Source organism: Cydia strobilella, chromosome 27 (assembly GCF_947568885.1).
Source record: "Cydia strobilella chromosome 27, ilCydStro3.1, whole genome shotgun sequence".
NCBI lineage: Eukaryota > Metazoa > Arthropoda > Insecta > Lepidoptera > Tortricidae > Cydia > Cydia strobilella.
In genome coordinates, this window is record NC_086067.1 from 6,757,148 (window position 1) to 6,781,064 (window position 23,917).

The window sequence follows — 23,917 nt, forward strand, 5'->3', positions numbered from 1 at the left end:
TCGCGATTTATGCAAAAACTACTAAAATAAGTCTTTCAATACTTATTAAAATACCTGAATAAATAACTATTTATATAATTATGCATTCTACTTTAAACTTTCGCGTTTTGTACACATAATTAATTTCATTAACGGATCTAACGCAAATTGTACGCGTTAGACCAGTTAACATCTAAGTTTTGTTTGGTACAGTACTGACAGTTCCGCTACTTGACGCTAGATGTAACCTACGAAAATATTAGTCTTTTTTGGGTTTCAAAACCGATGTATGGAGTGAGCACTCTCTTAGATATAGGTGCTCACAAATATCTGAACACGCACTAGACTTATATTGACCGGGATATAGACCGTGATTACCTTATGTATTGTTTTTGAGCTCCCGATATTTCGACGCCGCCGAGGGCGGTCCACACAACTTTGACACCCACCCGCTATCTTCAATTTACCCGTGAACAAGATTAAGATGCATGTAACTGCGTCGAAATACAAAAAACAATACAAAAGGTAATCACGGTCTATATCCCGGTCAATACAAGTCTAGTGAAACTAACCGTGAATCATTTAAAACTGTTATCAGAACACAAGTCTATTGTCAAGGCGTTAAGAGGGCGCGTTCAGATATTTTTGAGCACCTCGGCCGCTCCAATGTTTTTAATGGCGACTGTACAAGATAAGCATGATTTATTGTAGCAGGGGTTCCCAATCTTTTTCAGTTCGCAGCGCACTTGCGAGTTTAAAATTTCGGCGGCGGCGCCCTAACCTAGCTAGGTTCTTCGAGATAGATAGGTAACGTAATGGTGAGGAGGATTGCCTCACGGCGCCCCTCTACTGTGTACGGCGCCCCAGGGCGCCGTGGCGCACAATTTTGGAACCGCTGTATTTATTGTAGGGTAAAAACAATCAAACAAAGATTGTGAGTGCTGTTTTTTATAAACTGAGTATTTTAGCATATTACAAAAATTAAAAATCTTTCAATAACTTCTCAAAACTGTCCCATGTACAAAAACCTTCATCGTTAACCGGGCAGTCTTCTAATTCCAAAACCTTAAACTGGGGAGGTTTCATCAAACTCAGCTTTGAACCGAGTCTCAGCTGATCTGTAGAACCATATACATAGTGAATTTTTAAAAAACACTGGCCTTTTGAGTTTAACCACTTTTGAAAGACAATCTTTCCTCCTATAGGCGCCTTTTCATACTGATTTGGCAAAATGTAAGGTTTGAATCTCATGCCAGTTACAAATGTTAATATATTAGCATCATGTCCCATTAATAAAGTGAATTTTGTGTTTTTATTAATGAATATATCCTTCATGTATTTTATAAGAGGTAAAGCGATGTCTTTCGCTAGTATTGTAGAGTTAAATATGACATTATGGTATCCTTCTGTTAGTTTTGATAGCGTTTCCCATCGTGAGTTGTTTAACTCACCCCAAGCTACATCAGGTATAGAAAACCCGTTGTAAAACTCCATTTTAAAGGCATCAATAACCATATTACATATCTTCAACGGTCCCGACACTGTCGGTTTCTCTCCTGCCATAATCTCATTAATTTTATTCATATCCGTCGCTAAGTCACATTTAAGATTTGTTTTACATATATCTGAATCTTTATAATCGAGAATATTGTCTAATAATTCATATGATGAATTTAAATGTAGAGAATCAAGTACTTCCTGCATATTTTCTAAAACTTCTTTCTTAAATGTATCCGTATTATTATGAACAAATGGAGAAAATACTGGATCACTTTTGTCACCAAAATGGACAGTTATATTGCATCCGGGAAAAGCTTTTAAGACAAAAGCTCTTGCTGTAACCTTGGTCCTCTGTTTCGTATTAGCATAGACAAACACATCATTTTTTTCAGGACATCCATGTGGCAGAAGACCTTCGTTCTGCAGCCATTTAGAAAAAAAATCGGCCATCAAACCTTCCAAATATACTCCTTTTGGTGTCAAATAGCCACTTTTTTCGTCCCAATGAGGCCATGGTCTTGGTGAGCTTTCAGCCAGATGTTCCGATAATGGTGAACGCACGTTATGCCTGCTTAGAACTACCACCCTTTGCAATTTAAACTTTTCGGGCACCGCTTGTGCAAATAAAACAGAAAGAAGTACACAGAAAGTCAACATTTTACGTTTTGAACGAAATAGTATAAAGAGCTTTGTTTGAAATTGTTGTTATCTAATATTGATAAGTGGGAGGTAGATTACTAAATATACTTCACGTAGTTTGACCCCATTCATAACTTAATGACGAAATTGTATTTACTGGAAAGTGTACCTGCTCTGCTTATTTCGAAATTTATAAAATATCTTTGTAGAATTTGGGATTTCTTTAGCTTAAGATTATAACGCATAGTGAACATTTCTATTGCTTATTTCTAAATAATCTTCAAAAACTTTATGTATTTACATAAGCTGACCATTCAAATTATTCAAAGAAAGAAACAAAACTTTTGCTTCGCGAGTAGATGTCATGTTTGACATTGACGTTTTAGTGGTGTTGCCAACTATATCGCACAGGTAATGACTTAAGCCTTCTACACTGTTAACAAAGCTTCCGGCCAAGGTGACTTTGCTAGTTTCCAATAGGCTATTATACATTTATATTTATAAATGTTCATGTGGCTTCGATAGCCAAATGGTATTTATATTTCCTGAAAATAAGTTTTTTTTTTAGGAAACAATATTTAAACAAAAAAGGCAGCGGTCATTATTGTGACATCGATAAACGTCATGTGCAGTGCAAACTTTTTGCCATTGTTATGCTGGCACTACACTTCGCCTTATTTGGCAAATATTCGTGTTGCATCTCTTTCCTTTGACATACAAAACAAAAGGGATGCAACACGAATATTTGCCAAATACAGCGAAGTGAGGTGCTGGCATTACAAATTTAACACTTGTCTTGTTTCTGATAGATTGACGTCACTCACGAAAAAAAATGCTGGTCGGCGTTTGTGGTCACGTCACATACAGATAATAAAACTTCGATTTAAATTATTAAATTAAAAATAAATCTTGTTTTTATAACAAAATAGTATTTAACTCGTATTTTTTATGATAGAAACTATATAAATATTAAATAAAAATAATAATAAATAAAATAAATATATATTATAGGATATTCTTACACAGATTGACTAAGTCCCACGGTAAGCCCAAGGAGGCTTGTGTTATGGTACTCAGACAACGATATATATAATATATAAATACTTAAATACATAGAAAACACCCATTACTCAGGAACAAATATCTGTGCTCATCACACAAATAAATGCCCTTACCGGGATTCGAACCCAGGACCATCGGCTTCACAGGCAGGGTCACTACCCACTAGGTCAGACCGGTCGTAATAAATAACATAATTTCATAATTGAATTTTGATAAATAATACTTTCCTATTAAGCCCACTCCAGACAGAATCGATTTCGCTGATTAGCGAACAAGACCACACTCGCGTTCGCGGCTTCGCGCCGCGATTCGCTCATGAGTGTGGAGGGCGCTTTATATTGCTCCCCCGCCCATTATGCCGGCTGATGTCTGTGTGTGCTGACTGCTGATTCAGAAAGGTTCGAGGGTTTGGGGTTGTAATAAAACAGTATTTTTAACAGCCTTTTATTGGAAACTTCATGCATATAAACCAACAAACACCTATACAAGCATACCTACGACATTAGATATACGCAGTCATCGCGGTGTGTGAGCGAGACAGCGCTATATAGCGTCCCGCTCGCACACCTCAATGTTAAGAGCCCGGCAAGCTCGGTTCTCCATACAAATGTAGTTAGGTCTCATTATAAAACGACTAGCTAGATTGCTCTAAAACTTACAATAGGATAAGGTATATCTAGGTCTGTAATAAGTTTCTGTAGCTTCAGATAGTAAAAAAAAGTGAATTTAAGTTTTTCATACAAATCTCGTTTTTGCTATATTTAGTTTGTTTTATATACTAGAGCTATATAATTTAATTACAGACCTAGATATACCTCATTTCATTGTATATGCAAAGTTTCGTTACAATCCAACACGTAGTTTTAAAATGGGAAGGAAACTCCGTTTGTATGGGAAGACGAAATTCGGCCGAGCTTGCCGGGGACTAAGACTGCTATATCGAAAACAATTTCTATTGCATTATACACGATACGTCCGAACATATAGATATCGTGCGATCGACATGTTTAATAAAATTATACTCTATTTCAAAACTGTTTTCTAACCTTTACGCGGCCTGGCCACGACATCGCGCGGTGGCGTCAGCGGCTAGCGGCGGCCATAGGTGTGAACGAATGGTCCGATCGCTGTGTCTCGCTCCAACCTATGGCCGCCGCTCGCCGCTGCCGCCGCCTCGCGATGTCGTGGCCAAGCCGGACCGGCAAAGACGTCAAATGACGCGCGCAGCTGCAGTCCAATATCGACCTTCGTGCATTCTAACAAGGTTCACGTTCACGCACGCGCCGCGCACGATACGCGTGGCTTTAAAACGGTTAACTGTACAACGATCAAGTTTAGTATTGCAAAATATCAAGGACCTGACACTCTTTGATAGAGAAAGATAGTCTTATTGCGATTCATATAAGTGGAAAGAGAAAATAGTGCCATGCTTTGTCCTTATCACCGACCGGGTGGCATCATAGGTAGGAGGCGATGCGAAATACCGAAATTTATAAGTGAAAGAGAAAAAATCCTATGCTGCCCAAATTTTATATGAATATTCTTTCTCTTACCCCCGGTCGCACGGTGGCGCGTCTATAACTACCTGTATATACTATGTCTATGCAAAATATCAACTGCCCATTACCTCGAGCAACACCGGCTTCCGACATGTCGGAGGGGAGGAGCCCAAGCGATATCGTACAAATCATACGAAAATATGAAATTTTGAAAGTATAGGCAAGCTTGAGGGTCTCCTTTTGCTCCTTGTTATTGAATTCAAATAGTACAGGTTTGAAAGGATCGACAATAGTTGCAGGCATCCATGGACTACGATAACCGATTACCGTCAAGCCATGTTTGCCACCAATGTAATATTAAAGCAGTTTGCGCAGTTTCGAAATAGACTATAAGGGATCCCTTTGTTTGACATAATTATTGGAAGTCATAATGTAATCATTGTCAGATTATCATTAGTCATAATTCTGAAACAGTTAACTTTTCAGAATTTTCGTAAGGTTATCCAATAGATAGGTTAGGTTAGGTTTGTTTTATGGCAATCCTGAAAACGCGTTTCTGTGAAAAACCAAATTATGACTGACGAAAATGCGGACAAACAATACATTATGACTTAAAACTTTACGGGAAACAATAGACCCAGACTATAAGCAGACATTATAGTATTTCTTATAATTATAGTAATGGACCCCAAATTATAATAACAAATAAGTTAAAAACTATTTCTAAACTAACAATTTCTAGAATAAAAATATTCTCACCGAACCCTGATTAATATTATAAGCTCATTTTCAGTTATCCTAAGGCTTGATTTCCTCTTACGCTGACATCGGTCGCTGACGTCGTTCGAGCTTTGGCTAGATATAACTCCGTAATAGATGGATACAGTCTAAGGAAAAAACGTGCCTCGAAAATTATGAAAATTTTATTCTCGATCAGAGGGCGCTACTAGCTTTGGCCTACTGTCGTATAGATGGCGTTGACGGTTTCGTTTGTTATTTAACAATTTTAACGCATATCAGTGAAAGAACATGGGTCAAAATCATAAAAATAATTAATGCAAATAAAAAAAATCATTTATCCATATTTAAATACATTTTATCGTATTTTTATAAATCTTCATTTTTAGTTTTAAAGTGTGTCGACAGATGGCAGTGAATTTACTGTGGTTAATAAATTTACTATGACAGTACCGCTCTAGTATAAGTTACTCTATGGTCGAGCGTACGAATCGACAAAATGTTCTATGGGCCCCACGTCAGCGGCAGATTTTTCTTCCGACGGTACGCTCGACCGACGTCAGCGATCGACATCAGCGTAGTAGGAAATCAGGCCTAAGGCCCAGCCATACAAATGAAAAATCCAATATTTGCCACTGAAATTTGAACCTATAGTATAGGAAATAGTTGATTTTGCGTTGTTTGAAAATTTAACGAAACAAAGAAGGGGCGACTCCGTTCCAATTTAGTAATGAGTAAATTTCATCGAACTGAAGAAGTACTATAGGTAGGACCTTGGGCCTTAGGAGGTTATCAGTAACAAATCACATGAAAATTTAGCAAAATTAAACCTAACTACCCTGTAATAAGAGCCTACATGCTAGTGCTTACATGCATAAATATTGTGATTATTCTGGTAGAACTGAATTCTGTACATTTTGCAACATTTAATTAAGGGGGTGGAAGTTTGTATGGGGAATCGATAAAAAGCAGATTGGATAAAATATAAGCTACCCAAATTACTAACTCCACGCAGACGAAGTCGCGGGCAAAAGCTAGTGGTATATATAATTAAAATAATTAACTCATTTATACATGTTTGTTCATTTTAATTGCAAAATTGTGATTACATACTAGCACCTTTTATGTTCTAAAAGGTCTATAAGAAATATAAATAATGTAAGGAATGTAAACTTTGTACCTTCTACAGGGATGAATGAGATTAAAAGAAAATATAATATTTTTGGTTTATACCCTCTAATTAACAGTACAATATACGTGATAAAGTATTTTGTTCATATCTATATACACTACGCTAACCCTTGGATATACATATTGTTTGTTAACCTTTTCGACGCCGTGTCAAACACAAAACCTGTCGCTCAGAAGCCACGTCACAGAATAAGTAATAGTATTATCATACAGAACGGCCACGCACCGCCCCGCCCCGACTCGAATGCCCTCGTCCCGCGACAGCAGATTGACGGCCGTTTGCCGGCCGCTCAGTACTATTTTTAAGCAACTTACACTATGACGCATGACGCGTGTACAGACGTGCCGTTCACACATAGAAACGCAAGTGATTTTTGATGTATAGCGTGTCCGCCCTGTTGCCACGTCACCGAAGTGTCAAAATTGAAATTGAACTTTATGCATACGCACGTAGGTCTATGTTGCTCTGTGGTCTGTGACGGATCCGTCTTTGGCGTTGGACTTGCGGTTCGGATATATCCGTCGTTGGCGTCGAAAAGGTTAAGACTTAGTTTTTCAGACTAAAATAAAGTCGAAACTTAAGTTTATTTCAACTTGTTAGATCCTCGAGTCTTTTGTAGAGAGAGCCATTAAATTTTACAAAAAAATACTATACATAAAATTCACATTTTAGACAGTGGGGCGTCACTGATCCTTTCGGGCATTCTCGGCTCCGTTCGGCTAAGCATTGCTCCGAGCAATCATTAGGGCTGACACAACTTGACGTCGGTTTGCGTACACGACCACAGATAAGATAATGACTTGAATTTTGACAATCCTAAATAGCCGAAAGGGACAGTGCCATACATTAGCAAGGGACACTATAATTCGTCCTTGAATCGATGTCAAACTTCGGTTTTGTACGAAGTGTCATTTCTGTACGGTAGTACTATTATTTATTCTGTGGTTTAGCTACACAAATCATACAGACGCTTATTTTTTTACTGTTAACAACCTAACTAATATCTTTATTCGGAGGCTCGAGGCCTTTTGAGTTGAGCTTAAGAAAGACTCAACTCGGGACTTGAGCAAGGCAAGCTCGGTTCTCCATACAAACGTAGTTACGCTCTCATTTTAAAACGACTAACTAGATTGCTCTGAAATTTTGTACTTACAATAGGATAAGGTATATCTAGGTCTGTAATTAGTTTATCTAGCTTCAGATACCATAGTAAAAAAAATACAGCTAATTTAAGTTTTTCATACAAACCTTGTTTTTGCTCTATTTCGTTTGTTTTATAGACTGGAGCTATATAACTAATTACAGATCTAGATATACCTCATATCATTGTATGTGCAAAGTTTTATTACAAACCAACACGTAGTTTTAAAATGAGAACGTAACTCCGTTTGTATGGGAAGGTGAAATTCGGCCGAGCTTGCCAGGGACTTAAGACTCGGAAAGTTTTTAAGACTCGAAAGTTTTTTGAGCGCAGTCTCGTAAAAACGAATTGAGAACTTCAGTTTTAGACTAGTTCCTAACAACACTAGATAAACATAAAAATATTGTTTATACTCCTCTTACCCAAAAACCCTTATGGTTGTAGTTTTTTTTTATCAACGCTGTTCTAGTTTTTTTTATTGGTAAAACGGTTGTTTCTTAGTATAATCCTTAAAACACCACAATGACTTTGAGTCTTGAATCGGACGGACCTAAATTTAAAACTAATTAAAAATCTACACTTAGTTAAAGTGCATACAAATTAGAAACCAGAATTAATTAAATTTCAGCCATGTTATATACAGTTGAAACGGTGTACAGATTTTGTAAAAGTGACGCTAATTTTGTTTTGAATCGTTATACAAAAAGGATGAGTATTGCATACAATTATTTATCCTATCGTTATAATTTTACAAAAAGGTAACAAATTATAGGAATAAATATTGCTTTTTTATTTTTTACAACTAATTATAAAAATAATAAATAACAAATTTTATACAAAATTAATTAATCTTGCGTTTAAGAATGCCTTTTTCACGTTATAACATTAATAATAACACTTTCAGTGGTGTGGGTCCCCGGGCAGTGAGCGGGTTGAGTGATATGGCGCCTATGGCTTTAAATATAATTTGTTCTATCTACTGGTATATTTACTCTATTGCTCCATTTCTAAAGCTGTTAGTTTTCTGATGAACTCCGCTCGTTGGGAGGGCGTGAGTTCCTGTAACAAAAATTGTTTTTAGTTAAGACGTTTGTTAACAAGTTTGGGAACAAATCAAATTATTTTATTAAATATTTTGATTTGTGTTTTTTAAGTAGACACACTACTATATATAAATTAAAAACTGTAATAGATGTCACATGTCAAAGAAAAAGTGACGAAGCCCTCCAGTGGTGAAAGACGACATATAGCAGATGGCATATAGTCGAGAAATTGTGACGGGTCCCGCCGTGGCGGGGTGGCCTAGGGGTTCATGGCGTTAGCCGCGATAGCTAAAGACGCCGGTTCGAATCCGGCCTTCACCACTGGAGGGCTTCGTCACTTTTTTTTTAATTTTATTTATTTATTGATAATGGGAAACAAACAGCGAAAGATGACACATATAGATAATTACACTTAAATACATACATAAGCCAAAACAGTTTCCACTACTGAAATTAGATAATTATGGTTGCTCAGACAAGACTTGTTTGTACAATTCAATTAAACTATCTCTAGATCTAGTGCTAAAGAACTAAACAATGCGAATTTGAAACCACAAACGTGACATGCATTAATTTAACTTAATTTTACAATAGTAAACTATCAAAATCAATTATATTATTTGCCCTAATAGTAGCAGAGTTATATTATATTATTTGTTCATTTGCTCTTAATTGCAGAAACAAATTTTTGTACTGACGGAATGAAAAACAAGTCAACATGAGAATATTTGTCATTGTAATTTTTACACGCTCTTACGATAAATCTGTTCTTTGCGTAAGTGGTTCGATGGAAAGGGACAGCGAATAATTTAGAGGAGCGCGTGCGGGGGTACGCGCAGCGCAGAGAGGCGCGGGCGAGTAGCGCGGGGGAGTCGACCAGCCCATTTACGATTTTATATAGTAAGGTTTTTCTTTAATATATGACATCTATTACAGTTTTAAGACGTTTATTATTTGAAATCCAGAAGATTATGGGGATTGGGACAATGAACAGCCACACTGAAAGGTCTTGACAGATGTCGCTTTTGGCAACCATTTTTTTTATTGCGATTCATGTCAAGTTGGTTGCGAATTTTTTGCTAATCCTAACCTGTTTAATTATTTAGTAGTTGACGGCATTCATTACGGAGTTTTGTTGAGATTGTATTGGTCTAAGGTTGTAATTCCAACCGTCCAATTTCTTGATCCAATGTGTTTTTGCGTCTCACATTCTGCTTAATGAGAAAGTGAGACGCTGGAGACATTAGACAAAGAAATTGGACAAATTGGAATACCACCCTAAGCTAGAAGCCACTTGGATACCGTTTGTACTAGCAACAGATGCAAAGGACATAAGTGTGGGGGCAGTACTGTTGCAGAAGTAGACTTATTGCATATTTGAAGGCTCCGCCAAACCGCCATACCAAATGGAGAGTGAGATCTATCTCCTTTACGTTTGTTAAGAGTCCCCGGCAAGCTCGGTTCTCCATACAAACGTAGTTCCGCTCTCATTTTAAAACGAGTAGCTAGATTGTTCTGAAACTTTGTACTTACAATAGGATAAGGTATATCTATGTCTGTTATTAGTTTATGTAGCTTTAGATACCATAAATTATTTCTATTCTATTCTATTCATATTAAAAAAAATACAACGAATTTAGGTTTTTCATACAAAACTTGTTTTTGCTCTATTTCGTTTGTTTTATACACTAGAGCTATATAAACTAATTACATACCTAGATATACCTCATACCTCATGTCATTATATGTGCAAAGTACAATCAAACACGTGTTAGTAGCAATTCGGCCGAGCTTGCCGGGGACTCTTAAGACCAACCAAGAGTGAAAGAGATGGCTTTATAACCTCAGTCACCAGTTGGTATTGCGGCTATTATAGTAGACTTACCATAACGAGGTAGTTGACTGCATTCATAACAGAGTCCTGTTTGATGGCGCGCAGATTCCTCTCTAGTACGGAGTTGTCGTCGCCCGTTTGAGCCTCGAACCACTTGGACACCGCTTCGTTGTCGCGCTCCCATTGGTGAGACTGGAAATAAAGCGGGTCAGCATTTAGCTATTTAATGCGAGCGAGCGTCATATAAGAATGAAGAAGAAAAAGAAAGTACTAGCCACAGTTAAGCTGAGAAAGATTGCATATTTTGGACATCTACACATGGAGGTGTATGTGTTGAAGGGGGTACCTGAGTCTCCCCTTGGTCCTCGGTGAACCACCGCCGTAAGGCGGCAGCAGCGGCGCCCTGGTCCATGTCCTCCGCGGCCTGGCGCACCGCGTGTTGCACGCGCCGCTCCTGCAGGTTCTGCAGTAGCAGCCGCCTTAGACGCCAGTATAGGAAGCGGCGGGAGTCTTTCCAAGGAATTATGTCCTGAAATTATATTCATTAGTTTTCACACCTAGGTATATTCCGCAAGTTAACATTCGGCATTAGATGAGACGCCAGCGACATCATAACACAGATACAAATATACCATAGATGACGCAAATGCATCTACTTCACGTGTCCGAACCCCGAAAAATCCTCGGGGTTGACTGTCGCTCTTGACGGTCCACGCGCGTCCAAACTTAAAAAATGCCTCGTTACGTGATAATTAACTGCAATAGCCCAAAAATTGCGAGCACTCAAATCTATCACACGTAAGTAATTATAAAATTATATTATGCGTAAATTTTGTATGAATACGGCACGCTTGGTTTCAATACAAATCGTGATATTTGCGTCATCTAGCGTATATATTAAATCCGTGCAAACACTAAACTCTCGCGTTCTGTACACATACCAACCATATCATTTGCTTTGTTGGCGTTTTGCGCCAGCGACATTTTATTCAAATGATTTACAGTTCCTCATTTACCCCTCGAGTTCCGCGGACAAGACATCCGAATTTTAGTCCCACAGACGCTATGACAAAATGAAATTTGTAAAAATTTAAAAAAAACCCTACTTAATTTTTTTGTTCATCGCCCCACGACCATCGGCTTCACGGGCACCCGCTAGGCCAGACCGGTCGTGAAAAAACGGACACGGGCAGTTTAATATAAATAGTGTTGTACTTACGAATATACAGCCCTTTTCTAACATCCTCTCCGCTGTGTCGTGCAGCTCAGCAAAATGTACCGCGATCTGTATATTAAAAGCATATTCATATTCGTAATATATAAATTACAAAAAAGACAAGATATACGTTTATAAACTGTAATAGATGTCATATATTAAAGAAAAAGTGACGAAGCCCTCCAGTGGTGAAGGCCGGATTCGAACCGGCGTCTTTAGCAATCCGGGCTAATGCCTTGAACCCCTAGGCCACCTCGCCCCGGCGGTACCCGTCACAATTTTTCGACTATATGCCATCTTAGTAAGACTAGGCGTCTTTGACCAACTCTAAGGGCCAGCAGTGCGCGCTTGCACCTCCTATACGAATTCCTTACGGAATTACGATATAGCGAGAGATAATTAATAAAATAATTTGATTTGTTCCCAAAGTTGTTCAAAATATACGTTTGTTAAAATATAATAATAGTATAAAAAATATAAAAGTTACAGTTTGGTGCCATGACCAGGATTCACGTCCTACTTGGTCAGGTCATAAGTTCTGTCACAAAGGTTTTGACTGATAAAATGTAATACAAAGTTTTAAATTAAAAAAAGGGTGTGCGTGTAATCTTTACGCGCGATTGAAGTAAAACTTCTTTGACGATGACGTTTATCGCTATGTTGGCAATTTGACGTGTGTCCTATTGTGCGTGTGTCACTACTGAGCGTTACTTGCGTCAAAAAAAAATCTATACCTCTAGTCGCGCTTAAAGAAGTTTTATGATCAAAACGTAATATTATTAGTGTAAATTTAGATCGCGACTTTATGTACTACTTGTTTACTTTGGGATTGTCGTTAGAAGCGAATACGCGGCTGGATTGTGAAAAATTATACTTTTTTTTTTTTTTTTTTATTATAAACTGATCGGCGATTGGCCCTAGTCACACCTGATGGAAAGTGAAGACAGGGCCTAAGATGGAGCTCACCGGTTCAGTAACAGCCTATTCACTCTTGTTTTAAAGAGACTTCACAAAGGGGCGTAAAAATCAGTGTCAACAGTGTCTCTGACAAGTCTGTACTTCAGCTAATACCCTTCAATTTTAGGGTACTTTTCAGTAACACGCTTATTTTTGACTGCCATCCAATGTGTAGGTTTGGTAAAACATGTGCAGTTGCAATTTTGGCAGTCCAATTAGTCCAATTACACATAGATATATTAAGAAAAACAAAAGATCCAGCTTTTGTTTTATGTAAGATTCAACCATGTAAAAAAGGATAACATCAAACAACAAACATTTATTCAGCAAATAGGCCACAGGGGCACTTTTACATGTCAATTTTTACAAACAATAAAATTAACCCCAAAATTACAAACAACAATTCCATAAATATAAATGTCAAATTACACAAGAAAAAAAAACGAATAAAAACTATACAAATAACAGAAGTACTAAAATTGTTTAGAAAATAATATTTATTATTGATTTTGATCCATATTTATTTAAATAGGGATCAAAATCACCTATAGGTCGCGTATTTTTTGCATGAATTTTTATTACTTTTTTCCGAATATTACATAGAACTGACTAAGTACTGTTACATAGGAAAATGGTAGTACAAATATTTGAATCCCCCTTCCCACGGCCCTTCCCACGGCTTTTTCGTACAGCTCACTGTAAGTTCCAAGTTCGGCTTTCGGCCTAGTATTTATTTAATTAGCTACACCGCATTGCATTATTAAAACTAAGGCACTGTTTACCTCGTGCGGCTGCAGTTCCTTCTCCCACTGTTTAGCGTTCTTCTCGCACTGCTGCAGCTCAGTCAAGCTCCCTGCTCTCGGCCTCGCGGCCTCTCATCAACTCACCTCATGGCATATGGCCTGTAGGTGTATGTCCATCTCCAACGTCTCTTTCGCTCTGAATTTGATTGTGAGTTGGCTTGGTCTTCGGCCTCGCGGCCTCGTCCCGAGTGCTTACCTCGTGGTATATAGGATGTAGTTCCTTCTCCCTCTGTTGAGCTTTCTTTTCGCACAGCTGAAGCTCGGTTTCGAGCTCCCGCGCCTTGTTTTCGGCCTCGCGACCGGCCTCCGTCCGCACGAGCACGTCGTCTATGGAACCGCGGCGGTCGAACCTCTTGGATAGATCGGCGATCTGGTCTTTTAGTTCTGCAAACGACATTTAAACATAGTAATTTTGGCAAAAACTAATTAGATTAATTTCTTAATTAACGAAGAGTAAGGTCTGTTTTTTATTCCGTAGACTAAAATGACGTTTCATGTGTATGAGATGACATTTCTTAGTATCACATGAAATGTAATTTTAGTCTACGGAATAGAAAAAACAGAATATAGTTATTTTATAAAATACCACTCATTGGTTTAGTTTAGAAGTTTTTTACGAAGTCCAATTAACAACAATATACGTTTACTTTTGGCTGTTTCATACATTCCGGGTGATGCGAGGCCGCTGATTTGTGGGACAGGCATTTTTTTTTTCCATTCCCTTCCCAATAATAAAAGTTGTTCAGTATGACCTATAAAGTCACTAGCCAGAGTATGGCTGGTGATTAAAATATCAACCTGTATAGGAGCATTCCATATTATGAAAACATCAACTTTTTACACGACTGCCCAAAAAAAAGAGTGTAATGTTTTTGTCCCTTACGAATCGCTATGGCAGCTACCCTAATAAAACGTATTAGCTGCTAAGAAACACTACCAATCTCGAAGCCGAGTTATGACATTATAATGCTAATAATGAGATTCGTAATTTTACTTCTCGAAAGTATTAAAGAGGATATAATATTATAGAGCGGTACTGTCATAGTAAATTTTGTAACCACTGTAAATTCACTGCCGTCTATCGACACACTTTAAAACTAAAAATGAAGATTTAAAAAATACGATAAAATGTATTTAAATATGGATAAATGTTTTTTTTTTTACTTGCATTAATTATTTTTATGATTTTGACCCATGTTCTTTCACTGATATGCGTTAAAATTGTTAAATAACAAAGTGTCCCTTACGAAATATTTCATGGAATGCTCCTATAAGGGATCCGTGCTTCGGACTAACCTGCTATCCTAGCGATAAGCCTCTGCAGCTCAGGGTCTAATCGCTGCATGGCTTTGAGAGTGTCCCGCTGTTTGAACTTCACCTCAACGATCCCTTCGGCTTCTAAGACACCACCCCTGAAAATATCACATCATTGTATTATTTCCGCTCGAAATTTTTCTACTAAACTTTGACAAGGGTCTAATTAACCTGGGGACCATTTCTCGAACGGTATTAGACTAATATTCAAAGCCCGGAATTTTTGCGGCAAAACAAAAGACTGTCGCAATGATGCTAGAGTTAGAAACATTTTTTTCATCGATATCGATAGTTGTGTAATAGAAGAAAAACACGGTCAACTGAATAAAAACAATAAATCAAAACAATTAAATTGTGAGGTTTGTATAAAATTGTATACAAACAGATACAAATAGTATAGATATTTTAATAGTATACATAAATGGATTATTGATAAACGAAACTGTTTACTCCCAGAGAAGTTTGAGAAATTAACGATAATGATTATCTGCTCCTATCATTGTCACAAACCAAATATAATGTCATGTGCTGCTGTGTGTACTGACGTAGATTTTGATCTAAGAAATTGCATCTGTTTCTATATAATTTTATAAAAACCTTACGTAAATTCACTTATTTTTATTTCATTATTATTGGTGGGCCATTTTTTCCATTACCCAGCTATCGATACCGATAAAAAAATGTTTCTAACTCTAGCAAGATTGCGACAGTCTTTTATTTTGCCGCGTAAATTCCGGGCTCTGCTAATATAACATATATAGTTTGAAAATAAGTTCGGAATACAGAACGCACCGCCCCGCCCCGACTCGAATGACCTCGCCCCGCGACAGCAGATTGACGACCTTTTGCCGACCGCTCAGTACTGTTTTTAAGCAACATGACGCATGCCGCGTGTACAGACGTACCGTCCGCCCTGTGGTAGTAGGTACCTGGCCTCCGGGTCGGCGTACATCTCCATGCGGGCGCTGTTCACGCTGGGGTCCACGACCGCCCACGCGCCCCCCCGCAGCTCCCCGCCGGGCGGGATGTATAGCGTGTCCGCCCTGTGGTAGTAGGTACCTGGCCTCCGGGTCGGCGTACATCTCCATGCGGGCGCTGTTCACGCTGGGGTCCACGACCGCCCACGCGCCCCCCCGCAGCTCCCCGCCGGGCGGGATGTATAGCGTGTCCGCCCTGTGGTAGTAGGTACCTGGCCTCCGGGTCGGCGTACATCTCCATGCGGGCGCTGTTCACGCTGGGGTCCACGACCGCCCACGCGCCCCCCCGCAGCTCCCCGCCGGGCGGGATGTATAGCGTGTCCGCCCTGTGGTAGTAGGTACCTGGCCTCCGGGTCGGCGTACATCTCCATGCGGGCGCTGTTCACGCTGGGGTCCACGACCGCCCACGCGCCCCCCCGCAGCTCCCCGCCGGGCGGGATGTATAGCGTGTCCGCCCTGTGGTAGTAGGTACCTGGCCTCCGGGTCGGCGTACATCTCCATGCGGGCGCTGTTCACGCTGGGGTCCACGACCGCCCACGCGCCCCCCCGCAGCTCCCCGCCGGGCGGGATGTATAGCGTGTCCGCCCTGTGGTAGTAGGTACCTGGCCTCCGGGTCGGCGTACATCTCCATGCGGGCGCTGTTCACGCTGGGGTCCACGACCGCCCACGCGCCCCCCCGCAGCTCCCCGCCGGGCGGGATGTATAGCGTGTCCGCCCTGTGGTAGTAGGTACCTGGCCTCCGGGTCGGCGTACATCTCCATGCGGGCGCTGTTCACGCTGGGGTCCACGACCGCCCACGCGCCCCCCCGCAGCTCCCCGCCGGGCGGGATGTATAGCGTGTCCGCCCTGTGGTAGTAGGTACCTGGCCTCCGGGTCGGCGTACATCTCCATGCGGGCGCTGTTCACGCTGGGGTCCACGACCGCCCACGCGCCCCCCCGCAGCTCCCCGCCGGGCGGGATGTATAGCGTGTCCGCCCTGTGGTAGTAGGTACCTGGCCTCCGGGTCGGCGTACATCTCCATGCGGGCGCTGTTCACGCTGGGGTCCACGACCGCCCACGCGCCCCCCCGCAGCTCCCCGCCGGGCGGGATGTATAGCGTGTCCGCCCTGTGGTAGTAGGTACCTGGCCTCCGGGTCGGCGTACATCTCCATGCGGGCGCTGTTCACGCTGGGGTCCACGACCGCCCACGCGCCCCCCCGCAGCTCCCCGCCGGGCGGGATGTATAGCGTGTCCGCCCTGTGGTAGTAGGTACCTGGCCTCCGGGTCGGCGTACATCTCCATGCGGGCGCTGTTCACGCTGGGGTCCACGACCGCCCACGCGCCCCCCCGCAGCTCCCCGCCGGGCGGGATGTATAGCGTGTCCGCCCTGTGGTAGTAGGTACCTGGCCTCCGGGTCGGCGTACATCTCCATGCGGGCGCTGTTCACGCTGGGGTCCACGACCGCCCACGCGCCCCCCCGCAGCTCCCCGCCGGGCGGGATGTATAGCGTGTCCGCCCTGTGGTAGTAGGTACCTGGCCTCCGGGTCGGCGTACATCTCCATGCGGGCGCTGTTCACGCTGGGGTCCACGACCGCCCACGCGCCCCCCCGCAGCTCCCCGCCGGGCGGGATGTATAGCGTGTCCGCCCTGTGGTAGTAGGTACCTGGCCTCCGGGTCGGCGTACATCTCCATGCGGGCGCTGTTCACGCTGGGGTCCACGACCGCCCACGCGCCCCCCCGCAGCTCCCCGCCGGGCGGGATGTATAGCGTGTCCGCCCTGTGGTAGTAGGTACCTGGCCTCCGGGTCGGCGTACATCTCCATGCGGGCGCTGTTCACGCTGGGGTCCACGACCGCCCACGCGCCCCCCCGCAGCTCCCCGCCGGGCGGGATGTATAGCGTGTCCGCCCTGTGGTAGTAGGTACCTGGCCTCCGGGTCGGCGTACATCTCCATGCGGGCGCTGTTCACGCTGGGGTCCACGACCGCCCACGCGCCCCCCCGCAGCTCCCCGCCGGGCGGGATGTATAGCGTGTCCGCCCTGTGGTAGTAGGTACCTGGCCTCCGGGTCGGCGTACATCTCCATGCGGGCGCTGTTCACGCTGGGGTCCACGACCGCCCACGCGCCCCCCCGCAGCTCCCCGCCGGGCGGGATGTATAGCGTGTCCGCCCTGTGGTAGTAGGTACCTGGCCTCCGGGTCGGCGTACATCTCCATGCGGGCGCTGTTCACGCTGGGGTCCACGACCGCCCACGCGCCCCCCCGCAGCTCCCCGCCGGGCGGGATGTATAGCGTGTCCGCCCTGTGGTAGTAGGTACCTGGCCTCCGGGTCGGCGTACATCTCCATGCGGGCGCTGTTCACGCTGGGGTCCACGACCGCCCACGCGCCCCCCCGCAGCTCCCCGCCGGGCGGGATGTATAGCGTGTCCGCCCTGTGGTAGTAGGTACCTGGCCTCCGGGTCGGCGTACATCTCCATGCGGGCGCTGTTCACGCTGGGGTCCACGACCGCCCACGCGCCCCCCCGCAGCTCCCCGCCGGGCGGGATGTATAGCGTGTCCGCCCTGTGGTAGTAGGTACCTGGCCTCCGGGTCGGCGTACATCTCCATGCGGGCGCTGTTCACGCTGGGGTCCACGACCGCCCACGCGCCCCCCCGCAGCTCCCCGCCGGGCGGGATGTATAGCGTGTCCGCCCTGTGGTAGTAGGTACCTGGCCTCCGGGTCGGCGTACATCTCCATGCGGGCGCTGTTCACGCTGGGGTCCACGACCGCCCACGCGCCCCCCCGCAGCTCCCCGCCGGGCGGGATGTATAGCGTGTCCGCCCTGTGGTAGTAGGTACCTGGCCTCCGGGTCGGCGTACATCTCCATGCGGGCGCTGTTCACGCTGGGGTCCACGACCGCCCACGCGCCCCCCCGCAGCTCCCCGCCGGGCGGGATGTATAGCGTGTCCGCCCTGTGGTAGTAGGTACCTGGCCTCCGGGTCGGCGTACATCTCCATGCGGGCGCTGTTCACGCTGGGGTCCACGACCGCCCACGCGCCCCCCCGCAGCTCCCCGCCGGGCGGGATGTATAGCGTGTCCGCCCTGTGGTAGTAGGTACCTGGCCTCCGGGTCGGCGTACATCTCCATGCGGGCGCTGTTCACGCTGGGGTCCACGACCGCCCACGCGCCCCCCCGCAGCTCCCCGCCGGGCGGGATGTATAGCGTGTCCGCCCTGTGGTAGTAGGTACCTGGCCTCCGGGTCGGCGTACATCTCCATGCGGGCGCTGTTCACGCTGGGGTCCACGACCGCCCACGCGCCCCCCCGCAGCTCCCCGCCGGGCGGGATGTATAGCGTGTCCGCCCTGTGGTAGTAGGTACCTGGCCTCCGGGTCGGCGTACATCTCCATGCGGGCGCTGTTCACGCTGGGGTCCACGACCGCCCACGCGCCCCCCCGCAGCTCCCCGCCGGGCGGGATGTATAGCGTGTCCGCCCTGTGGTAGTAGGTACCTGGCCTCCGGGTCGGCGTACATCTCCATGCGGGCGCTGTTCACGCTGGGGTCCACGACCGCCCACGCGCCCCCCCGCAGCTCCCCGCCGGGCGGGATGTATAGCGTGTCCGCCCTGTGGTAGTAGGTACCTGGCCTCCGGGTCGGCGTACATCTCCATGCGGGCGCTGTTCACGCTGGGGTCCACGACCGCCCACGCGCCCCCCCGCAGCTCCCCGCCGGGCGGGATGTATAGCGTGTCCGCCCTGTGGTAGTAGGTACCTGGCCTCCGGGTCGGCGTACATCTCCATGCGGGCGCTGTTCACGCTGGGGTCCACGACCGCCCACGCGCCCCCCCGCAGCTCCCCGCCGGGCGGGATGTATAGCGTGTCCGCCCTGTGGTAGTAGGTACCTGGCCTCCGGGTCGGCGTACATCTCCATGCGGGCGCTGTTCACGCTGGGGTCCACGACCGCCCACGCGCCCCCCCGCAGCTCCCCGCCGGGCGGGATGTACACCAGCACGGGCGCGGTGGCGTGCCGCAGCGCGCGGACTATCTCCGCGCCGAACTTGAGAATCTCCTCGTACATGTCTATTTGGAAAGACTAAATTTATAGTACATTGTGTATTAAGGGCGGTAAAAAAATACAGAGTGTGAATTGAAGTCCGAAGGCGAGGGCTTAATTAAAACGAGTTCGTAATTCCTGTCCCGCCCGTGGCACACAGTTTTTCATCGCACTTGTGAGGAAAAAAAAGGAAAGATAAAACTTCTGCCTAATTTACGATTTGCGGCACGCATCGCCTGGCAAGTGTGATGAAAAAAAAACTTGTCCTAGGTGGTGTAATGTAATAACACCTTTTAAGAGCAAATGAAAAAGATATTAACGTGCCAATAAAAAAATTGGTGTTTCGTATTTTAAATCTATTTCTATAAACTTTCCTATCGGCGACGACAAAGCCATCGACCGACTGTATTCACGAGTTATGTACAGCCTTATGTATCAAATGTATCTCACCCTTCTGTCCTCCGCTGAACCCGCGCCAGTTGGCGAAGATGATGATGGGGAGACCCTCGCGGGAGAAATCGTTGATGGCCTGAGACGTCTTGTAGGCAGAATCGGGGAACCAGACCTGTGTGACAAATTGGCAATACATTATGATCAACTATGGAACAAATAAAAAAAATGCGAGAGAGACGACAGGAGCACTTCTCTCGGCTAGTAATCCTGTAAGGAAACAGTGTAAGGGATTCGTATATGAGTGATTGTCTCGATGAGTACCTATTAGTCGCCAGTAAAAAAAAACTAGTATCGAAAATTAGCTCATCCAGTTTATCTGCTCATATTTGTTTGTGTACCTGTGTCTCGGTGCGATAATAACAATGTACCTAATTGTATAATGAAACGATTAATATTGTTTAACTATCTACCTACATTGCGCCCATCAGGGTTTCATGTGTCATTTGTGTACCTACCTATACTCTTAAGTACTTGTAAAACCTGTAATGTACCTAGTCGGCTCATAAGTTCTGTCACTGGCCTTTAAAATTTAAATTTGGAACTCCTAAAACAAAAACCGTTCTGCATTTGAATTTCGAATCTTTATTAAATATTTGAGTAGTATAATTTTGCAATTTTCTGTTTTCTTCAACATGGAGTGGACGCTTAAAGATAGCCGTACCGCAATAATTGCACTATATCGTTGTGGTCACTCGCCGACTAAAATTTTTAAGCTACTTGAAAATTTAAAATTCTCTCTAAGATTTGTGTATCGTACCATAGAAAGATACAGTGAGGTCTCTAGTTTAAATGACAAGAAAAGAAGCGGTCGTCCGCGTACAGCTAGGACTCCAGCGGTTGTACAAGCAATTAGGGCACGCATTGCCAGAAATCCCGCTAGGAAACAAAAAGTTATGGCCCTCCAGATGGGTTTGAGCAAAAACACGGTGAAAAGAGTGCTTAATCAAGACCTGAGGCTTCGTGCTTATAAACGAAAAACTGGCCATCTTCTCAATGGTCGGCTTAAAGCTTTAAGGCTTAAAAGATCTAAAGCTTTATTGAAGAAGTACGCTAAAAATAAGCACCGTTGTATACTGTTTTCGGACGAGAAAATTTTTGACATAGAAGAAAACTGTAATAAACAAAATGATAGAGTGTACGCTCGCAATAGTAAAGAAGCGTCTAATAGCATTCCCCGTATTCAAAGAGGTCATCACCCTTCATCTGTGATGGTTTGGCTGGGAGTTTCTTATGCGGGCGTCACTAGTATGCATTTTTGTGAGAAAGGAGTAAAAACTAGTGCCAAAGTGTACCAAGACACGGTGTTGACTAATATTGTGAAACCACTATCCCATACGATGTTTCTAAACCAGCATTGGGTTTTCCAGCAGGACTCTGCTCCAGCCCATAAGGCAAAGTCTACACAAGCCTGGCTCGCCTCCAATAAAATCGACTTTATACGGCATGAAGATTGGCCCTCCTCTAGCCCAGATCTTAATCCTTTAGACTATAAAATATGGCAATATTTAGAGGAAAAGGTGTGCTCAAAACCTCATGCAAATCTAGACTCGCTGAAAAAATCTCTTGCTACGGCAGTGGCCAATATCGACATGAAAGTGGTGCGTGAATCCATTGACGACTGGCCACGAAGACTTCAAGCCTGTGTAGATAATTATGGCGGTAATTTTGAATAAATGTTATACATTTAGATTCTCTAGTTTATAAGCTTTCAAACGCTGTACAAATTATACGGAATAAACTTAAACTTTTGATTTTATTTGATACTATGTATATGACAGAACTAGTGATGGGCAGCGGTAACATTCCCGCTACCAGTAAGTTTCCATTTGGGAATAATACTAGTAAGTTACCAATGTTACCAGTAACATTCCCAAAAGCCGGTAACATACGAAACTGATGATAGTGATGACTTATATGATAGATAGGAGATAAAATAAGGTTCAAAACTTATTTTTTTAGTACAACTTACTCAAAAATATGTCCCATAGTTCTTAATTCGCTGACATAAGAGCTATGGGATCAATTTTATAAATTTGGTATACAGATAGTGAGTACCGGGTACCGGGAAAGGACATAGGATACTTTTTATCCCAGAACTCACTCCTTAAGGGGATGAAAAGGGGAGTTGACATTTGTATGGGGAATCAATAACCGCTGAACCGATTTAGATGAAGTTTGGTGTGGAGATAATTTGAGTCCTGGGGAAGGACATAGGATAGATATTCGCGAGCTTGGTTTCCGCAACTCGACGTCTTACTATTGCGCCTGTTTTGCGTGAGGGACATAGGATAGAAAAAAAGAAATAACCCTAGAAATCAACCCTAAAGGGGGTGAAAAGGGAAGTGGAAATTTGTATGGAACCCAATAAAACCGATTTAGATGAAATTTGATATGGAGATAGTCTTAATTGTTGGGGAGGGTGTAGAGTAGTTTTTATTCCCGAAGTAATCCTGTTCTCTTCTCCACTCTTCTAACACTCACTCCGCTGGTAATGTATGATGGAGGCAGCTCAAGACCTGGAACACCTGGAGTGGTCCTGGGTGCAACGGGTCAGGGGTAACAATCGCTCAACGTGCTGCCGGTAGTATACGATGGATAAAGCTCAAGACAATGTGGAGTGCTACTGGGAGCAAAGGGTCAGGGGTAACACTCGCTCAACGTGACGATGGTTGTATATGATGCGGAAAGCTCAAGACCTGGAACACCTGGAGTGCTGCTGGATGTACCTGATGAGGGTAAAATTCCTTTAATCTGAAGTTGGTAGAGTATGCTGTAGGCAGGTTAAGTTCTCCAAGACCTGGAACACCTGGAGGTCTGCCAGATGAAGCAGGCGTCTGACCAGAGCTACCACACGCTTAACGTGCAGTAGATACTGTTTGCTGTAATCAGGTTGAACTTTTCAAGACGTAGAACACCTGGAGGTGACTTCCCATGGGTCACTCGGTGCCTGCAAGACTTTGGTGACCAAGTTTCTGCTGGAGACGCTGCTGATCTCCCACCAGGGGGCTACCACAAGCTGAATGTTCAGCGAGTAAAATTTAGGCAGTAAAAAGGGGTGAAAGTTTGTATGGGGAAACAATAAATCTAGCTGATTGTTTAAAAATAAGCTACCCAAATTACTAATTCCACGCAGACGAAGTCGCGGGCAAAAGCTAGTATTTTATATGAAACTGTGATCATTATTTATTATCCGTTTACTCTACTACTACTACTCTAATTTCAAATTTAATTAATTAATATAAAATCGAAATGTTACCACTTGAAACATTATACAAAACTAGCTTTTGCCCGCGGCTTCGCCCGCGTGATTTATAAATTTATGTCGTTTTGTCTGATGTACAGGGTGCGGGGGAGGCAGGGGAAGGAGAAAATATAGTTTTATAACGACTTACAAAAGATGGTTTATATGGTTCGTAGGTAGAATACATACCTATATATATGTAATTACGATGTTTTTTGCATTTTACTTAGAATGGAAACCTAAACTTATAAGAAGCAAAATCCGTAATGAGTACATTCAAGCAGCAAGTTTCCCGATGACTTACTCCTCCCGCCCCGTCCATCCC

The 23,917-nt window shown here is 43.9% G+C and overlaps 2 protein-coding genes and 1 non-coding gene across 3 annotated transcripts in view; all 3 read right to left on the bottom strand.

Moving 5' to 3' along the window:
• Positions 1–923: 923 nt before the first annotated feature.
• On the bottom strand, positions 924–2,296 carry LOC134753559 (glucose-1-phosphatase-like). The gene has a single exon (XM_063689467.1). It carries the CDS (start codon positions 2,134–2,136, stop codon positions 961–963), a length of 1,176 nt encoding a protein of 391 aa, XP_063545537.1. The 5' UTR covers positions 2,137–2,296; the 3' UTR covers positions 924–960.
• A 1,314-nt stretch (positions 2,297–3,610) lies between these two features.
• Positions 3,611–23,917, bottom strand: part of LOC134753616 (acetyl-CoA carboxylase) — a 170,786-nt gene continuing 150,479 nt past the window's right edge. The window contains exons 45-52 of the mRNA XM_063689553.1: positions 20,349–20,463; positions 19,747–19,924; positions 14,900–15,015; positions 13,800–13,987; positions 11,847–11,912; positions 10,974–11,156; positions 10,679–10,819; positions 3,611–8,809 (exon numbers count right to left, since the gene is read on the bottom strand). Of these exons, the coding sequence (XP_063545623.1) occupies positions 8,744–8,809; positions 10,679–10,819; positions 10,974–11,156; positions 11,847–11,912; positions 13,800–13,987; positions 14,900–15,015; positions 19,747–19,924; positions 20,349–20,463 (1,053 nt within the window). The 3' untranslated portion in view covers positions 3,611–8,743. The remainder of the gene's footprint in view (positions 8,810–10,678; positions 10,820–10,973; positions 11,157–11,846; positions 11,913–13,799; positions 13,988–14,899; positions 15,016–19,746; positions 19,925–20,348; positions 20,464–23,917) is intronic.
• Trnas-gga (transfer RNA serine (anticodon GGA)) lies at positions 12,030–12,102 on the bottom strand. The gene has a single exon. It is a non-coding gene; the product is annotated as a tRNA-Ser (tRNA).

Bases quoted from the DNA above. Each gene is read 5' to 3' on its own strand.
- LOC134753559 (XM_063689467.1), bottom strand. From the start codon at position 2,136: ATGTTGACTTTCTGTGTACTTCTTTCTGTTTTATTTGCACAAGCGGTG.